We start from the raw sequence: 20,624 nt of genomic DNA, 5'->3' as shown, positions 1-20,624 counted from the left end.
CACGACAAGCCAGCTGTGATAAGAGATGAGGGCTGCTTCCCACCTAGTGGAGCAATGCCAATGATAATATAATGGAGAAGGTTAGAATTTAGTTCTTTCCAACAAGGTGAAGAGATAGTCTAAGAAGAAGGGAATAGTACTAGATATGCTATGGAGAAAGATACTCCAAGAGTCAGTCCATCGCATCTTAAGGACAATTTGGGCAAAGCCACGGGGAGCACCCCTCTCTCCCCACTGACCACATGAATATGACTAGTGTAGGTTCAGACAACCCCCCGAGATGTCTACAGTAGGTGAAAAAACATTACCAGAGCACTCACAACACAAGACTGCTGTTCAGTTGTCCCAGCTGGAGGGATTGTCACCCCATTCTGTGAAGCTTCCTAAGCACCACAAAAGTTGTGCTACACTCTTAATCCCTCTTTATGAATGGAATGCTTGAGCATCACAGAAAGAGTTCACTGGCAACCTGTTTGTAGACAGGGACACTGGTCCCAGTCCCTAATGTGTGGATTATCTTCCCTTTTTTGTTCTGATTTGAATCCAGTGAATATCTAATACAAAATTCATAAACAGAAGAAGGGGACAGATTTGCTCCCACTGTATTTCACCTGGCTCATTATTTATAAGCAGGGTATGCCTTTCCTCACATCAATAACTTCCATTCACACAAGCTCTTCTCCTCTGAAGGAAGGATTTACATTGAGAATCAGCTGGTGGGAAAACAGTCTAAAATACTGCTGCTTCCACCCCGGAGACATCCCTGCCAGTTCTGTTTACACCCATGAGATATCATAAGTTGCTACAGAAACCAAATGAAGGATATTGTATGACAACATAGCAGTCCTGGGATTACAAGTGGGACAAACAGGCTGGGAAACATATTCTCTATCTGCTTTTGGCATTCAGTTACTGTGTGATAAGAGAATTCACTTATCCACCTTCTGCCTATTATGACTGCAAGTTTTTGGGTGGGGTGGACGTCTTTTACCTATGAACCAAGGAGAGGAAAGGAGAGAAAGAAAAGAAAGAGGGAAAAGGAGGAAGGAAAGAAAGAGAAAAGGAGGAAAGGGTGTTGGGTATAAAGGTGGATGGCTTAAACTAAGGAACGAAGGTGGGGCAGTTGAATATTGACGTGTTATCCCTCCAACGACCGCCTTTCATTCCTGATAAAAGATTATAGGCCATATAGTCCAACGAAAAGGAAAGAGAAGACGATTGCGATGTAAAGAGGAAGGTGGGAGGGAAGAGGTAACAAGAACGACGCTTCTGCGAGGAGAGGAGGAAAGCACGACGTATTAGTTGAAGAGTCTAAAAATATATGTTTTGTTAGGGATGCAGCAAGTGGCTCAGAGGGAAGAGTACCACTTAATAATTGAGGAAAAAAAGAAAGTGGATTCGCAGGGGGCAGAGTTTAAAATGGGTTGGGGAAATAATATTCTTTTCTGAAGCTTTGCTCTCAGGATTCTCATCTGGAATTAGCCTTTAATTAACTGGAGTGGCTCTGGGTCTAAGGTGTCCTTTCACGCGAGAAGCTAAAATAGAAGGACAAAGAAGGAGAAGGAAAAGAAAATCCTTCTGGGAGCCCGTCCGTATGAAAGCTTGGTTCCACTGACGTAAACCGGAACGTGTGCATTACGGAGTCTAAGGCCAACAAAGTGAGTTTCGCGAGAAGGTACCAGAGTCAAAGTACCGAGTGTGTGCTTTTGCATATATGAATGTAGAGTGTGCTATTTAAGACACTTAAAAGAGACGGAGAAGGAGTAATGAGAGGACAGATGACAGATGGAGAGGAGAGGAGAGGAGAGGAGAGGAGAGGAGAGGAGAGGAGAGGAGAGGAGATTAAGTAGTATTCTAGGATACAAAATAAAAGCAAACCAAACAGCCCCAGCTAAGCTCTGCTCAGCTGCTGACGACTGACAGCATTACAAGTTGGCAAGATAAGAACCTGCTCGGCCCACATTTTACTCTTTCAAGTCCCACATTTCTGTGCTGATTTTTTCTAAACAACCAACACTACTCTTTCCTCACTAAAAGGTAACAACTGAGTGCCAAAAATGATCTGCCTATGCAAATGCTATATATCTTTTCTTCCCCCCCATACTCCTCCTTCTCTGTTCAAATATTTGTTCATCAGACTTCAGCACAGAAAGCTGGGAGTGTGCCATGCTGCCCTTCTAATATTTTATAGAGTACTGAATTTATTTGCAATTATATTCTCCCAGTAAAAAATAGGCTGTTTCAATAAATCTGCCTTCACTGAAATATTCTGTTCTAGCTAGCTGTTTACTGTATAATTTTTGTAATAAATTATTCTCGCTTGCAACATAAGCACTGTTGCTTTCGTAATACATTAAAAATGCATATTCCTTCTGCAGAAGTACCTTCACAATCTGCTCACCTTTCATTTTCTCCATACTTTACTGCAAACAGATGTCACTGAAGGTGGCTGATAGACAGACTGTACCATACACTCACCTAGCAGCTTGAACGATCATATCTGAACTTTGTGTCTGAAGACAATCCTTTACTCTCCTCAAGACTTCTTTGGGACTGAACACCAGCAGCTCAGCTACACTGTCTCATTCCGAGCATGTTACCTCATTTACTGTTACGTCACAGAATCATAGAATGGCTTGGGTTGGAATGGACTTCATGCATCATGAAACTCCAACCCCCCTGCCACAGGCAGGGCCACCAGTCTCCTTATATAATACTAGACCACATTAGGTCCACATCAATGTTTCAGGCTAATGGTAAGAGGTACATCATAGAATGTTTAAGGTAATTTGTATAGCCTGCCTATTGCTGAAGCTCTACGTAACATTCCATGATGTGCCACCCATACTGGGAGAAGCAAAGCAATCTGTTTCTATCATTTCCAGATAGAAAAACCCAGAGCACATTTTCTTTTAGCAGGAGCTGAGAATGAAACGTGCCTGCTGACCACTGGGCTTTCAGTCAGACCCACTCCAGTCACAAAGCACATCGAGACACTTTTGCTGTTTGGGTGTGCCCCCATGAAATATGCTTTTACTTCATTGCAAAGTCTGAGTATGAGAAGGGTTTGGACTAAAAGTCATGCAAAGTGATTAATGCAACATTATTATGTCCACTTTGCAGCTGCTTTCCCTCAAAGTTTCCCTCATTTCTGGCTCAATCTTAAGTAACATACAAGTTAAAATATTTAAAAATCCTTTCTAGTACTTCTTGTTTTCTCCACTTTCAGTGTCCAGTTTTTCCTGGTCTTCCCTACATGGGAGCCATCTCTGCCCCCAGATAAATGCTTTATGAATTGATTCTCTTTGTCCCTCGAGCTATCCCTTGGCAGTAAGAAAATCCAGATCCCAACATCTTGTGACAAGCAACCAGGATAAAACGTACTGTTTAGCAGTATGGACTGTGCAGGGAATATGCTCCCTATCCAAGAGGAGATGAAAGGCTGAGCCATGGCTCAAATCATGACACAAGTCTTGTTTTCAATTTTGCTCTTCCAGAGCATTTTCCTATGGATCACAAAATCATTTTATAACAAGACGGCTGGCTTTAGATGTAATTAAATGGTAACCAGAGTCTTAGGAAATTGAAATCACTTAACACTTGACGTGTAAGATCAATTCTGGGAACAGCATTCAGGGTTTACTAACACTGCTTTAGATCTTACTGCCCTCTTAAAAGCAGAGACCTCCTTGGAAACAAAATACTAAGCTTAATCATGAGGTTCCTCTGTGTTATGATAAAGGAAAAGGCACTTCTCAGGGAAATCTTGGGGTTAATTTGTTACATGGACCTTCTCTGTTATGTTTTCCTTGGCAAAGGATCAGTGAGCTCATTAATTTCTATATCTAACTAAGTTTCCGTTTGAAAGTACTATAAAGCAGAAACAACCAGATGCTCATGCCAAAAAGTAAACATTAAAGAGAATGATAACATAAATGGTCCCCTTTCAAATTGATTCAGATGCAACAGATCACAACAGACAAAACCAAATGCTCTTAAGATAAAAGATGAAGACCTCCTTACACTCTGCTTCAAGTAAGTATTTAAGCTAATGAGACCTAGAAAATCAATGAGCAGATATTGAACTGCTTTCTAGCCAGGCTTTGGACAGATTCTGGTAAACAAATACAAACCTAAAAATAAATTAGTGGGGGAAAGCTTTCAGGAAATTACACATTTATAAGCAGAAAGAGGGTTAAAAAAGGTGGGAAAAGGTACTGTAAAGGTAATTCGGGTGAAGAGATTGAATTGGGTTTTTTTTTTTTCTCTCTCTCCCTTTCTTTCTTTCTTTCTTTCTTTCTTTCTTTCTTTCTTTCTTTCTTTCTTTCTTTCTTTCTTTCTTTCTTTCTTTCTTTCTTTCTTTCTTACCTTCCTTCCTTTCCTTCCTTCCTCTCCTTCCTTCCTTCCTTTCCTTCCTTCCTTCCTTCCTTCCTTCCTTCCTTCCTTCCTTCCTTCCTTCCTTCCTTCCTCTTTCTTCCTTTCCTTCCTTCCTTCCTTCCTTCCTTCTTCCTTCCTTTCCTTTTCTTTCTTTCCTTCTTTCTTTCTTTCTTTCTTTCTTTCTTTCTTTCTTTCTTTCTTTCTTTCTTTCTTTCTTTCCTTCCTTCTTTCCTTCTTTCCTTCTTTCCTTCTTTCTCTCTCTCTCTCTCTTTCTTTCTTTCTTTCTTTCTTTCTTTCTTAAGAGCAGTGAGGCATTGCCATAGACTGCCCAGAGTGGTGGTGAAGTCACTGTCTCTGCAGAAGTTCAAGAAAAGGGTAGATGTGGCACTGAGGCAAAAGGTTAGTGGGCATGGGGGGGTTGGCAGATGAAGTAGATGATTTCAGTGTGTTTTTTGTCCAACCTTAATGATTCTGTGACTCTATGATCAGTATGCTAAATACATTCACATTAAATCTACGGGCTACATGCCATCTTTTTGGCTCATGTCATCTGCAGATGAGGACACTGTAGAAGGGAACTCAGTTCTTAAGAAAAAAACAAAGTGATTGCACCTAAGTGCAGGGCAGAGCTTGTAAATGCTGCTGATTCCTCACACTCCAAGGCCTTCTCAATGTTACTCTTTGCTTTATTGTATATAACTAGAGGTTCCAGTTGAGGGGCTTTGGTGTTTTAGAAAGAAACACGTGAAATCTCTTTTAGAGAGAAAATATAAATGCTATTACATGAAAAAATATATATTAAAAAACAAACACAAAAAGCCCTATCAATAGTCTCCATTTTGCTACATTTTTCCTTTTGCTGAGAGTTCGGACACCCTTGAGCTGTACCACATGTTCCCAGCGTTACCAGTGCCACAACATCAGAGTATCAAATCAGCACACAATCATAACATGGCTTGAGTTGGAAGGCAACTCAAAGCCTATTCAGCTCCAATCCTTGACATGGGCTGGTTGCCCTCCACCAGATAAGGCTGCCCAGGGCACCATCTAACCTGGCCTTAAGCACCTCCAGGGATGGGGGCACCCATAATTTCTCTGGACAGCTGTGCCAGTGCCTCACCATCCTGTGAATAAAGAATTAAAGTAACTTACTTCTTTGCCTCATTTGATGCCAGAGATCAGTTTGTCTCCAAATTGCTTGCCTGTTGCCATACTTGATGTTCTGGTTTTTAATAAACTACTGTTTTGCAGGCAGTTTTGGAGAATCAGACAGAGAACAAAGAGACTACCAAAGCAACAATAAAAATGCAGATGGAGAAAACATTATAATGAATAATATTAGATTGGCCCTAAATTCAGAATTGGTGTCTCCACAGCTTATAAGAAGTCCATTGCTGTGTGCTTATTTCCAAGCTGTGAGGCATTCAGTATAACCCTTTCCATGACAAAATAAACATCCTCAGTAAACAGCTACTTTAAGGCCAAGAATTGCCAGTAGCAGCAGGTGAAATCTCCTTTCAAATAAAAAGGTGTTGCAATGCTAGCAGACATTCATTTTGCTTGTATGTGCTACTGTAACTTAGAAAAGGAAATCAGGTGATTTCACAAGGAGATAGAAGTGTATTAATTTTTATGTACCTCAGCTGTTCCTCAGTTGCCCCTCCAGTAGCCATACAGATACTAGAAATGCAGTACGATGGTGCTGTCACAATGTCAAGTTTTACTTCCAAATTTGTTTTTTTAACAAAACGACATACAATTTAATTGCATCAGCCCAAATATTCCCTTCATCGAACCATTAAAAATACCTTTATGTCAAAGCCATTTGTGTGATGGATGAACCACCAGCAAACACAAAACCAACAAACACCTGAGCTGACTGTGCCATGGAGGTCCAACCCCATGCCATCCCTACAGCTACTACTGGTACAACATACTCTGCTGAAGAGTTTGTCCTCTTCTTTCTTACAGCCCCCCAGATTTAGATACCAAAGATCTTGGCCACACGCTGCTTCTTTAAAAATAAATAAAATAAAATAAAATAAAATAAAATAAAATAAAATAAAATAAAATAAAATAAAATAAAATAAAATAAAATAAATAAAATAAAATAAAATAAAATAAAATAAAATAAAATAAAACAATCTTCAAGACAGTTAAATGAAAGAGATTTAAGGAAAAAATGAGTGACAGGATAAACTGTTGGCAGGACACAAGCCCAGTTTTATTGCCTGATTTTTGTTTTGGCAGCTGCGTGTCCCAGGGATGCCTATTTAGAGACAGATTTTACTTAAAGCTTCTGTGCTGCTGAATGAAGAAGAAACAGGAACAAAAACATGTCTCGAGGACACATACTGATTTAGAACCCCAGAGGAAGTGAGCCTCTTTGTGCAGCTCCCAAGCTTGTGTTGTTTGATTTCTTTTTCGGATTGGATTCATCATTTGATCCTTTTAACTAAAGAAAGATAATAAACACAATGTTGTGTTCTTTTTATTTTTCAAGCAAGCAGTAAAAACAAATGTCAAAACTGTAAAACACTGAAAATGTAAGCAGAGAGATTTTGTTGGGAGCAGATAACTCTGGGATTGCAATTTTCTGGATGAAAGCTACATCACACAGGCTATATCCCAACCATATTCCTGTGGCCATACACCATACAAGCTCCACTGAGGCAGTGTCCTCACCTGGGTGCATGGCAGCCATGCCTATTTACCACTGGCACCAGCTCTTCACTTGGGACATCTCTGTCATAGGGTCTGTTTCACTACTTCATATCCTCAGTCTGTGTTGGCCATAAGTGGGTGAGACCATCCAGTGAGAAAGACACTGTGGTAACACAAATCTAGACTTTAAGTCCTTTAAGTCCTCCTCTCTTTGGAGACACCAGTCCCAAAAACCAAGAGGCTATGGTGAATCACCAAACCAGTAAAAACCCCTACCAGCAAGAAAACATCATCAACAGTGACATAAACCTGAATCATTCAATTAGTTATGAACATAAACAGCCTTACTGTGGTCAGTAGAAGTGTTTCTGGGCAGAAAATGACTTCTTGAAGTACAACTCACCAAAATGCAGGATGTGGACTTTGCACACCCAGTGACCATTTTGAAGATCAAAGCAGCAGCGAAGCAGAGGGAGTCTGAGCCACACACTGTTTGCTTCATGTACACTTACGTAGAATTATGCAATGTCATTAAGTGGTGTAATAATTTGGAGTCCAACCATGCGTTTTTGTGGTTGAAGTGAAAGTATGCTTCATAGTGCCATTACGTCTAAAAAGTAGATCCTATGACTAATCACATCCACGGAGCGGCAAGTACAAAAATCTTCATAGGCTAATATTAAGAATGGATTATTTCTCTGGTAGATTTCCTCCTTATTCAAAACACAGCTGTGTAAAATATAATAGGCAGACCTCACATCTTCCTGTGCCTTCCATAGTGCCAGGATTATCACCAGCAAGCCCATAAACAGCAAAAACCTTCTGAGTAACAACAGAGGCCAATTTGCCTCCGTGCCACAAAGAAATGTACCCACTTCACCCCAAATTCGATGATACTATGATTATGATGATACTACTGCTATGATTCAAATGAGAAAGGATTCAGCCCTGTTGGAGTGTGAAGACTGTGATCAACTGTTATAGTGCTGCACAAACAAGTTAATATGTAACTTGTGGATGGGGTCTTTAGTCATGCCCCAACTACGTGCTATCTGTTTAATTTTCCAATTTGGCTGAGGTTGCTGGAAGCGGTAAGGTAAACCTAGGTGAAGACCTTGGCAAATGCTTACCCAAGGCTAAAGGTCATCTGGGCTGGCCAGTGTTATATGGCTGCCAAACCCTACTGAACTGGCTACCAAATATCTGTCAAAGGCGGATGATATTAGGTGGGGAATGAGACATACAGTCATACCACAGACCATTTTACCTAAACCCAGCTTCTGCCAAGTGCCCAGACTTCCCTACCAGGACTTCTAAACCAAAATGAGGAGAAACTGACTCCAGTCCACCTGTCCCTGCCAACTTCTCCCATCCCATGCTGCTCATTAACTCAATACAGACATAGATTTGGCTTTAGCCTACCCAGAAGCCATCTTCTCCAGCCCCATCAGTGAAACGCTGTAAAATACAGAACAACCCAAAAGTTTGGTCTGCAACCAAGGAAGCGTTAAATATTCCTCCAAGCCATTTCTGACTCACATGTTTTATTTCAAGAGCACTGTGGTGCCCTGAGATTCAAGTGCAGTGGTCTCACTTCATCCCAGACAGAGAGAGGATGGATTTAATAGCACCTTATTCCTTGATCCAGTTCCTCTCCCTTTGGCTCTCTTTTCTCCACTTCCTTCTTTCATCCTCCTATTACAGTAATAGTGAAGTGCAACCAACATTTGTCCTTTTTTCCAGACAGCCTTTAAGAGAGAAAAAGCCTTTGTATGATGAACACTTGCTGTCCCTGGCTCCAGCCCCACACACTGACTCTCCCCTCTGTGGGCAGAGATCTTCTGCAGCTGTTTAGCTGGTATCCTCTGGGTTGTACCGGGAAATGCTTTTTGTGTTGCTAACACAACTTCAGAAAAGTTCATAAAATTGGGATTCTTTAATGCCAGGCAAGAACACTGAGTGATTTTCTCCTAGTATTTTGCTAGCTAGCTCAACCTCTCCCCCTCAAAAGTTTTCATGTCCCCGCAGTTCTGCAGAGGATTAGTTGGGAAAAGTGAATAAACTCCTCTGGAAATAGGAACAGATCCAACTGAGATCAGGATGCTCTGCACCTCATTGTGCTACAGCTTCATCAAGCTGAAGCCAGGTCAGGCAGCCATCACAAGACCAGGACAGTCCATACAGAAGGGCAGGACACGGCCGCTTAAGTATGCAAAACAAGACTGGGTTTGGGAACCAAAAGTGAGAGCCATAAAAAGGAAGGAAACATTTCAAAACAATTTGTTTTCTCATCATTTTCACTGCTGATTTCTATCACAAGTAAATGCATGGCCTTGATGTGAAGATACACATATTTTACCAAACCCAGATAAATTTTTTTGAGATTTAACTGTTTGGAGTCTACAGTGTGTTCAGAGATTGTTAAAATAATGAAGCTTCAAACCTTTGGAAAGAAAGCACCTTGTTAAAATATATTTATGTATGAAGCATAGAATCATTAAGATTGGAAAAGACTACTAAGATAATCTAGTCCAACCACTGACCCATCCCCACTATGCCCATCATGCTCATGTCCCTCAGTGCCAGATCTGCTCTTTTCTTGAACACCTCCAGGAATGGTGACTCCATTTCAACCCACAGCAGCCTGTTCCAGTGCCTCACCACTCTTTCTGAGCAGAATTTTTCCTTTATATCTAACCTGAAAACACTATCCATATATCTCTTCACATAAGTTATAAAGCAACACAAGGAGATGATAAAGCAAGTGGACAAGAGCATACACAACAAATATTTCAAAGCACTCAGCTGAGGATGACTGGAGGGTTAAGTGATCAAATGGACAGGTCGCATTTCCAAAATGTGAAAATTCAATTTGTGGGTACTGATGTCCAGGCAAGTCTGGTTCATTCCATTCCCTAGTGCTTAGATGCTAGGAAATGTCTTTAAGAGCCTGTCCAGAAAATATCTGCTTATTTCAGAGCCATTTAAACCACAAGAGTTTATTTCTCCAGTTTGAGAGCAAATGAACAACACACTGACTCCACAGAGATGCTAAAGGCTTCACTGAGAGCCTCCCCCATTTGGCCTCCTGTATTGTTTCCATAGGCACATTTTAGCAAGTATAAATGAGGATGCAGTGGGGGCATATTCAGTGAGCAGGAAACTTCCACCTTGGGTATAGGATGGCTTTTGAACTTATAAAAAAATACAGAGGTAAATTTAGTTCCTGTCTCTGTTCTATGCCAAGCTCTGAGGTCTCTGTTTGCAGTGAGCTGAATCCATAAGAGGCAGGAGCCCAAGAATGGCCAAAATGTGCAGGAGTGTTGGGGGAGCAGCTGACAGCTCCTGGCAGTCTCTGCAGAGCAGGCTGGAAAGGCTGCTGATGGGGTGTCAATAAAATGCTGTGACATTGAGCAGCACGCCGGTGCACAGAGTGGCAGCTGGAGGCCAGCCTGAGGGTAAAGGCTCGAGGAGTGGTGATCAAAACAAGATAGAAACACAGCATCCTTCAGCTACGTGAAGTTTCCAAGGAAGCAAGGAATGCCAGGTCTGTGTTAAATAGCTGGTAAAAACCCATCAGCTGTGCTCACACAGGAGACAGCATGCAGAAGGGCTGCTTCACATCTCCTGGCCCATCCAGCCTTTAGTCCACAGCAGGTGGCCTACAGCACCCCACCAAGAGATGCTTGTTTCCTACACTATCTGTGGCTTCCATCTGCTTCTGAGATACGTACAGCCCTAAACCAGCTAGCACTCTCACAAACCCAGCCTCACAACACAACAGAGAGAACCAAGAGCAAATAGGAGTCCTTTCATATCTGGGGCCTGCCACTGATCTTCAAATAATTTGGGCTGAGAGGAAACCCTGGATGTCTCCAGTCTAGCCAGCTATGTAAAGCACATCTAACTATATCCCCCAGCCACTCTGACAACCTCCACAAGGGCTGAGCAGTCATGGTAAAAAGTTTTCTTGCATTTACTTAGAATTTCCCATCTCGTAACTTGTGCCTTATTGCTGCACAGCTCTGAGTACACTGGGAGTCCATCTTCTCTGTGTGCTCCCAAGACAGCAAAAAAGGTCCTCCCTTTCCATCTCTTCTCCAGGCTGAACAAACCTAGTCTTCTCAACCTCTCCTGTGATGGGCTCCAGTCAGTATATCACTTTGGTGGCCCTCAATGTCTTTGAGTTAATCAATGTTTTATGGGAACAAAGCCATCTGGGAAGCTTCAAAATGGTGTTTTCTTAGGGCAACAGTGAGGAATGTAATTTCCTCAAAAAGCCTTTTCTCTTTTTTATTTATTGCAACCTTCACTCTATCAGCTATTGAAGTGGATGATTTTCTGCCCCTCCTTCAGGATATACGTACATTGTGTTGAGTTGTGAATTTCAAAGGTAAACAGTGAGAAATCACAGAATCATAAAGATTGGAAAGAACTCTTAAGATCACCTGGTCCAACTGTCCACATTCTACCAATATTGCTCACTATACCATACCCCTATATAACAAAGCTACCTTTTTCTTGAACACTTCCTTGACAGTGATTCTGCCACTAACCTGGGCAGCCTGTTCCAGTGCCTGAACACTCTTCTGGAGAAGTTTTTCCTAATATCCAACCTGAACCTCCCTTGGCACAACTTGACACCATTCCCTCACACCCTATTGCTGTAACCCAAGAGAAGAGGCCAACCCCTGTCTCTACACTGCCACAAATGCTGACTGTGTGCAAGGCAACTGTAAAAACACAGTGCAATAAAAGATCCCCATTGCTCAGAAAGAAAGGCTTTGGAGAGAGCAACCTGTGGCTGCAAAGCCGCCTTCTCTCACTAAAATTCAGAGCATTTCACTAAAATCCAGAGCATCTCTAAAGCCTGAATAGGCTGCCAGTGACAATTCACACAGCACATTAGGCAATGGGAGGACTTGCTGTGTCAGGAGGACATGATGAAAGTTGATGCTGTTCTCCACAAACTAATGTGTCTTCATTTGCTGCACAAATGATAAAGGGATGCCATTATTGGGAAACTAATACATTTTTTTTTGGAGCTTGGTGATTAGCACAAGTAATTATTCAGAGATATCGGTTGTTTTATTACAGCAAGCTTGAGAGTGGTGTTTGTTCATATAGGGAGAATGAAGGGCGAGACAACTGTGCTGTGCATCGTGTAATTACCACAGCAGGGCTAGGCCTGCTCTGTTGATGAAAAGCTCCACAGGAATTCCAAAATATGCTCAGTCAGTGTTTACTTACTACTTGCATCACTGCAGTCTTTCTTAATCATTAGAACAAAAAGAACAACCATGAGAATAATTCACAACATCCACTTACTATTTTATGTATGGCTACTAATTTGATCTGAACGTTAAGTTCTTATTTCTTTCCATTTCATATATATGAGCAAATCTAAACAGGCTGAATACTAGTGGAGTACACTTGGCTCAAAAATTATACTGGGGGCAATGGAAATGTTCAGAAAACAAAAGATAATATTCATTCTATGAGTAAATTTCACCAGAGCTTGTTATGCTTATATATATGACTCAGGTCCTTCATTCTGAGACCATATGTAAGGATCATCACAGGGCTGAACGCAGGACTTCTTGCACGTGCAAAGGCAGCACAAATAGGTACTTTGTTCTCCCTTTTGCTATTATTTTCTTTGGCTAACTGTCTGCTTCACTGGGCTGGTTATTAATATTCAGTTTCCTTGCCATAGGCATTCCACCCTGCCCATTTCTCCTCCAAAGCTACTATAAAAGGCTTTAATTTAGAACACAGTCTTGAGCCCTATGTAACGATCCAAAGATTTTAGGGAACAGAAGTCTGACAAAGCTCAAAGGGTTTCGTTCAATGGGATACTAACTTCCAGAGCAGATACTGACTTCACAACATGCCGTCCTCATGCTCTCGTACCCATCCCATTGATCTCTCTCCCACACTGGTGCAGTGATAGTGTCAGCCACTAACACTGCTACAGAGATTTGGCTCTTTTTCAGGAGTGTCTGCAGTATTAGCTCTGCCTCGTTGCATCAGCCAAAAAAGTAGTCATCAAATATATGTTTGCTGACTTCTCTGTGCATCCTATGTAATCTACATAACTGACCTTCTATTCCTTTCCCTGAGATTTGTCTGCTCTTGTTTTGTTTTCCATCATTTCCTATGAAAGAGCAAGTATATGCTATTTATTTCCCTGCCGCAGTTATTAGTCTGTTGTAAATTACTGGCACAGGGCTAACCCATTGCTAAACTGCAATTTAAAACACAAGGATGCTCTTAGTTTGCATAACCCTCTGAGTAGGAGTAAATTTTACTTTCTTAAGCCCATGCTGGGTTGTAGAAATCCCTCCTCTGTTTTACCTAATGTAAAACTAAAGAGTTTCACCATGTGCTTTGTTCTTTTTCTACAAGATATGCCATCATGAAGTCCTGTGTAATTAACAAACCCTGATCCTCAGTTAATATAAGAGCACACAGCTTTATATGTGTACGCTTCACCAGTTCTGGCTTTGGCAGTTTGCTTCTGCAAGCTGCGATCTCTGTGATACCGTCACAGCTCATAAATACAAGAGATGAGACTCCTTGTAGACCCACACGTTGTGACTTGTCACCTGCGCTCCGTGCCACTGCTGCTCCCATTACTTTGATATATATTTCTCATTACATCATAAATAACACAAAAATTATACAGAATCGGAGGTGTTGTGGAAATCAGTTTCTTCCACAGAATCATCACAGTTAAAAAACTCAATAATTCTTTAATCCATTAGACACCGCATTGAAAAAAATATTGTAGCAAGAATGAATTTAAAGAGAAGGCAGAAAAATATATTCCAAGTGGGCGACATCTTACGCTGCAATAATATTCTCCTTAATACGTTTGGACAAATGTTTTTCAGAAGATAGATGATGTCTAAATGTTCTTTCTAGAGAATTCCTTGTGTGCTTTCAATTTTCTGGAGATAATTAGTCACTGTAACAGCAGCGTTTAGACGTTTAAACACACATTTTTTCACTAAAAAATAATTCAGTCAGGCTGGTAATGCGATAACCCTTCTCTGATTAATTAAATTTTCAGTGCGAGGTATTCTATACAAGTACACCCAGAGACAGAGTGCAACACCAAGCACTCTTGTAGTTAATGCTGTCTTTGCAGATTTACATTCTATTATTAAGGCTGCTGCATGCTGTCTGTGATTCCTGAGCCAAAATTTTCACCTTTGCATTATGAGAAGCCTACATTCAGACTTTATATACACACAAATCCCAGTCATCAGTGTGGCCATCTCCAGAAACAGATTTGACCTTCTTAATCCATTTCAAAAAAGCCAGGAATTAAACAAAGAATGTATCTAACCTGAACAACAGAAAGCTCAATATCAGACTGTATTCCTCTGCTTAATTTAAAAGACAATTCAGGAACTCCTGAGGATTCAGCTGGAATGAAGGCTTTTATCAGCTCACTAGCTAGAAGCATAGTTTGGGGTAACTCATCTATGGAAACATAGAAAGGTTTGGGTACGAAGGAATGCATCCAGCCAATTCCTTATCCATCTAACAGTCCATCCAATTCAAAGGCAAGAACGTTGCTGAGGATTGCATTAAAGGCCCTACAGAAGTTCAGGTAGATGACATCAGTTGCTCTTTCCTTGCCCACTGATGTTGGCTAAGTATAGTTTAATGTTGCCTGATTTTACAGAATTCCTGTCCATAAAAAACGTGTGTCTATAATTATTTTGGGTTAGCGTTATAGTATTATGTACACAGACCTTTTGGTTCTATTGGTTTCAACAGGCACATGGCAGATTCTGATCCTGATTAACCACTGGGTATCAAGGGCTTAGGTTCACAGATTATCTGGTGCTGCATCACGGCTCACTGCATTTGGAAGCTAAATTGTCTTCACACCTTTCTAACCTCAGCATTCACCGTACAAAACTGTTTTCTAGCTGGAATTGTGAGCTCTTATAAAACAACCTTGCACCTTCCATCAGGGATCTTCAGATAAATTAATTCATTCAAGCTGATAATACTCCTGTGAGATAAGTGATGTTGTAATCCCCATTTTATCAGCACAGAAATAGAGGCAATGAACAGTCATACTTCTGGGACAAGAGAATGCAAGGAATCATTGTGAGAGACAGCAATAAATCTAATATCTTCTGACAACCAATCTGTGCCTTCAACCTTAATAAAGTCTACCATGCAGCCAAAAGAAAGGAGACTGGTTTCATTCTGATAACTCCTGCTTGTTTCACATGCTGGAGCTGCAGGACCATGTTTATTTTGTACCCACACAATATGCAGACCTGATTGCTCAGCCTCCTGCAACACGCCAATGCTAAAGAGCATCTCCTGCCAACTGCAACTGGCATGTTATTTCTATTAATCATCGATATATGCCACTTGAGCAAGATGGAGTATTCTATTTATATGAAGCATTGCACTGGAAATTCCCCATTTTCTCTGGGGCCAACCATCTATTCTGACTACATTTATACAGAGTCTTGTCTGTTTGTTTGGGTTTTTTTGGTAAACAATTAGATTATATCTTTTGTTGCCCTATTCATTAAAAGTATGTAGCAGGGAGTCTGCAGTTTCCTTGCTGTGCAAACAAACGCTTCTATTAGAAAAGCTGCACAAAAAAAAGACTGAGATATGAAACAGCAAGAAAGGATTACCCCATCAATAATCCACTGCTGAGATCCTGTCTTATGACCCTTATCAGTGCTCAGACAACAGGATAGGAGAATGCTGTATGGAGAGCTTGGCAATTTAGTTCAAATGGTGAAGAACTCCACTGATTTACCTTTGAATTGAAACTACAAAGCCTTAGGTCAGTTAGTCCTTACCTTAAGAGTTTGGCCACATTGTCACTGTGAGGAACAAGCAAGCAAATGACCAAACACAGCACACAAGAATACCCCAAATGAGGTTGCTCAAGGTGCAGTTTAGCTGTATCATCTTGTTTGGGTGCCCAACCCTGTAAGCAAACCAGCCTTGGGTGCAGTTTACCAGCTGGTGAGACCAGTGGCTCTGTGCCACTCATGTCCGTGGTGCAGACAATCCCCTAAAGCGTATGACTTATCAGTGCCCACGGGAATGGTTTTACAATAAAGACATTGCTCCTTTCATGTCCCCTCACATGCTGGAGTCTACAGTGTCAGTGCCCCCAGTTGCGTCGGTGTTCTTGTAAGTGTGAAAACCTCGATGAAGGGAAAATCTCTGCACCAACAAGGAATATTCCTGGTTGGCTTCCAATGCAAACCCAGCACTTGCAGCTTGGTCTCACAACACATCGCAAGTGAGTTTGTGATTGACTCCTTCCTCTGTTACACACAAGTGGATATAAGTAACAAAAACCTTCATGGTCTTCCCCGGGTGTTTGGCTGACACGTCCACATTATGAGCACCTGGGTTTGCATCTCCAACAGCAGACCAAAATATCAGCTGAGTCTACAGCACTGACAATAATTATCAATAACGTATCTAACAAGCCATTATATAAATTCCCTTACTTTCTGCAAATGGATAATTACAAAAATGGAGAGTGGCTTCATAGTTGAGGCTGCAGAGACCTCCACTTGGAAGGACACAGCCTCTTGGTTCTTTAGTAATTTTATAACAAAACTCCAGAGACATTAGTTTGAAATGGATGCAGGACAGGAAATGGAGGAGGGTTTTGCTCCGACAGCCAATTTCTCTGAATTTTGCATGAGTCAAGCAAGAATAATTGGTCCAGAATTTGTAACACCAGAGAATTCTATCTGCGCTGCATGACAGCCAGCGAGCCCCTCTGCAGAGCACAGGAGGGACGACCAGACACCTTTTTACCACAAATCCATGTTGCTGGTAGGGAAAGATGCTAACTGCAACATCAGCTACAGCAGCAATTTTTGCAGCACAGACACCCGGCTACTACCAGCACAGTTGTGACCTCCAAATTGTCACACAAAAGCCATCAGTCTGCCCGTTGTTAATGCAGGGGTTGGTGCAATGATTTGTAGACAAAAGGTTCAATACTGCAACCTCAGGCTCACTTCAACTCTCCCCACTGTCCCATGGGTGCATCAATAAAACAAATGAACTGCGCTTCAGTGAATCAGCACAAACGTGCTCAGCAAAGCAGCAGTGTGAAGCTCAGAGAGCAAAATGCACAGCTAAGGATGCTAACAGTTCAGCCTGGTTACACTGAAAGCAGGCTTGGTGGGTGTTAAGAAATGGGCGCTGGCACCACTGAACATGGTGATGACAAAAAATAACCCAGTATACTTTAAGTGTTCATGCTTGATATGGGGAAGAACAGAATTTTTGTGTGTAAGATTTACTACCAAAAAAAAAAAGCTAAAAGCCAAACAACTGAACAACCTGCTACATTCCTTGTGTGGGGTCATGAATCTCACATGGGTCCCATGACATCCCCTTGGTCACTGCAGCCCACCAGCAGTGGCAGCTGTGGCCTCTATGGAAAGCTCGCCCAAAGAAAGTCACAGAGGGAGGCTTCATGTTGTGATCTTTGGCTTTAAATCAGTGTTCTTCAAAGATGTTCAAATCCCACTGAAAACACAACCAAAAGACAGCTGAAAATTACCAGCTGCTGAATGATTCCAGTCTAGAGATTCCTCCATGACTAAAGGAGGGAAAATGTTGTTCACTACCAGCTTACGGATCTCACAAACACTGGGGTGAGTGCTCAGGACCCCAGTAAGAGAATTACCCCCAAGCAAAAAATTAAACACAAAAAGCTATTCAGACCACGCCAGGAGGACTGTATGAGTTTGTGATGCTGGTGTGTTTAACTGTTACAGTGAAGCAAGAGCTGGCTCCTGCTGAGTACTGGCAAAACCCCCTCCCTGGCATCCAACTGTACTGCCAGAGCTCAGTGCAGAGGTTTCCATCTCCACTCCCAAGGGACAAGAGAGTGAGAGGAGGCATATAGTTAGGACGGAGCAGGGAACGGGCACACTTAGTCCCTGCCCTGCAGATAAAGAGTGTTTTCTTTTCCGATATATCTGTAAAGTCTATTATGAATTGTGATTTTTGTTGTTGATGTTCTTTTGCAATTGCATTCTGTATTTAAAAAAAAAACTTCTCAATAATGTGATGGGGCTCATTAGCAGATGTTGTTAATAGCTTGCAGCATCTCAATTGTGACAAGGGTTGGCAGAAGGCTTGCTGTCCACAGCACCTTGCCCAGGAGCCCAAGCATGCGGACACAATGAGATGGTCTAACCAATCCATCAGGAAGCAACTAACCACTTAGACTGATAGAATCATCTAGGTTAGAAAAGACCTTCAGTATCAAGTCCAATCATCAGCCTGACCTACTGAGTCCTATCACTAAACCATGTCCTATATCACAGTATTGGCTTCAGCCCAGCTATCCAGCCTGTCCATATTCCTCTGTAGGTCCTTCCTACCCACAGGCAGATTAACGCTTCCTCCCAGCTTGGAGTCATCTGCAAACTTCCTGAGGGTACATTCAATCCCCTCACTCAGGTCATCAATAAAGACATCAGAGAGGACAGGCCTCAGTACCAACCCCTAGGGAACATCACTACCACTGTTTGAGGTCTGGTGGGAAACTTATCCCATTACAGAGGGTTAAGCAGTCTGCGTTCAGCTCTTTCTGCTGCAAGCCCTTGTGTCATGCAGTGCACCAACTGCAGTAAGAGCAGGAGCAGTTTCAAGGACTTGAATCTGGACAGGCAGGTTTAAACTCAGTAAAATTGACTTTGGACTGTAGATTGAAGATAAATGAGTTCTCTTTGGCACACTGCAAGATGTAAGATTCTATTGCTTTCCCCCAGGGAAGCATTAGGATCCCCCTCCAAAATGAATTTAGACTGCTTTGGACAAAGCAATGGAGAATATTTTACAGGGAACAATCTTGTGGGTGGAAGGGATGATCTCATAGGTCTTTTCCATCCGTGATTTCCAGGATTTTTTGTGCTTCTGACATAAAATCCCAAAATAGCAACATTAGTCTAGGTCAAGATAACACAGAAACCATGTATTTGTTTTACATCTGGCCATGAATAGATGTGCAACACACTGGTTGTATGAGTTGCTCCTGGATACTGCCCTGGGACTTGGGCTTTACACTGGGCTGCAGGGACATTCAACATGGTGACCATGTGATAGAATCATAGACTGGTTTGAGTTGGAAGGGACCTCAAAGATCATCTAGTTCCAATCCCTCTGCAGCAGGCAGAGTTGCTAACCACTAAATCAGTCACTAGCCCAGTTGCCCAGGAATCCATTCAACCTGGCCTTAAACATTTCCAGGGTGCGCATATAAATACCAACATATATGCTGCCCAGCAATCAGGAATGCTCCTTCATGTTGCCATGTTGTCTCCTTTTATAACTGCATTTAGCATTTCTAACAGTTGTGAAAAAACATGGGCATGTACATATATAATATGGTGTACACCTTAGGGATCCAAGCATGCCACTAGCCTGTTCCCACACCCAGTCCTGGAGGGTTTTCTATGAGATTCTAAATAATGTCATAAGCAACGCTGCGGCAGATATGAGCATGTCTAATAGCTTCATCAAGTTCAACCTCATGTATGACAGCTTCACCTCTCCTCTCAGCCAGCTTGCAGAATTTGCCCCCACATAACAGGATATCCACGGCCTTTGTGAGAGCACAGACAAGGAGAGGTGACTTGTTAAACCACAGCAGCCTGACCCAGGCTTAGCTTACCATAAATTCTTTGACTTCGCAGCATCTCACATTGTTTACCCACAAAACGATGACCATCTCGGTTTTCCCATCTCAAAACAAGAGCAGTGATATTTGTCCCCACCATGAACTGCAGCTTAATGAAGGCACGTCTTCAGAGCACTCAGAAATCACTGCCTCACAGCAGATAATGGGAGACACTGGAGAGCCGTGCCCTGCTGGATTGCACATTGCAGGTCATTAACTAATCCCCGCAGTATGTACCAATAACTCTTACGATTATAAAAGGAGTTACAGATACATCAAGGGAAAACCAGACCCCTCGGGGATCAGCAACTGCTGTCTCACTGCAGTCTGGTGGCTATTACAAATGACAAACATTAGAGAGGATTGAGGCAGATCAAACAAACTCAGCCTTCGAATGCAGCCACCGAGAAAGCCCAGAGAGTTTTCTAAGATCTTGAGCTGCCCCTAACATACACAAATGAGAAATGCTGTTTATTGAAATCATTAACCCATGTAAAACATGACAAAACCACACTTTCCATCTGCCTTCAGTTGATGCAGTTATTACTGGGTGAAGTCAGACAGCACCAGGATTGCCCATCCTGTGATTCCTGGTCCTTTCTGAATGCTCCAGCTCCTGGAGTCAGCGATAACCCAAGGGTTTGGAGTGGGGAGGAGGGAAAGGGACCTGTGGTACTGGAGGAAAAACATAACTGTAAAGCATAGAAATCTAAGCTTCATCATCCAGAAAGTTAGCAGGAATATGAAAACAAACAAGCAAACAAACAAAAACAGTTTTATTTCCAATCTTGTGATTTGAAGGTCCAACATGTTTTGCTCCAGGCTCTCAGTCTGGACCCTAAGTTCAAGAGGGCTCACAGCTGAGTTC

The 20,624-nt window shown here is 41.9% G+C and overlaps 1 protein-coding gene across 2 annotated transcripts in view; it reads right to left on the bottom strand.

Annotated features, from left to right (window-relative positions):
- CAMK1D (calcium/calmodulin dependent protein kinase ID) overlaps window positions 1–20,624 on the bottom strand; it is a 204,854-nt gene that overhangs the window by 150,302 nt on the left and 33,928 nt on the right. Inside the window, exon 1 of one of the 2 annotated variants that reach the window (XM_015870680.2) lies at window positions 2,479–2,544. The exons of the other annotated variant lie outside the window; for it this stretch is intronic. Coding sequence (XP_015726166.1) covers window positions 2,479–2,498 — 20 coding nt within the window. The 5' untranslated portion in view covers window positions 2,499–2,544. Of the gene's footprint in view, window positions 1–2,478; window positions 2,545–20,624 lie in introns of those variants that run through there. 2 annotated transcript variants of the gene reach the window in all.

This window comes from Coturnix japonica, chromosome 1 (genome assembly GCF_001577835.2).
Source record: "Coturnix japonica isolate 7356 chromosome 1, Coturnix japonica 2.1, whole genome shotgun sequence".
Lineage (NCBI taxonomy): Eukaryota > Metazoa > Chordata > Aves > Galliformes > Phasianidae > Coturnix > Coturnix japonica.
Note: the sequence above shows the minus strand (reverse complement) of the source record. Positions and strands in the feature narration are given on the sequence as shown.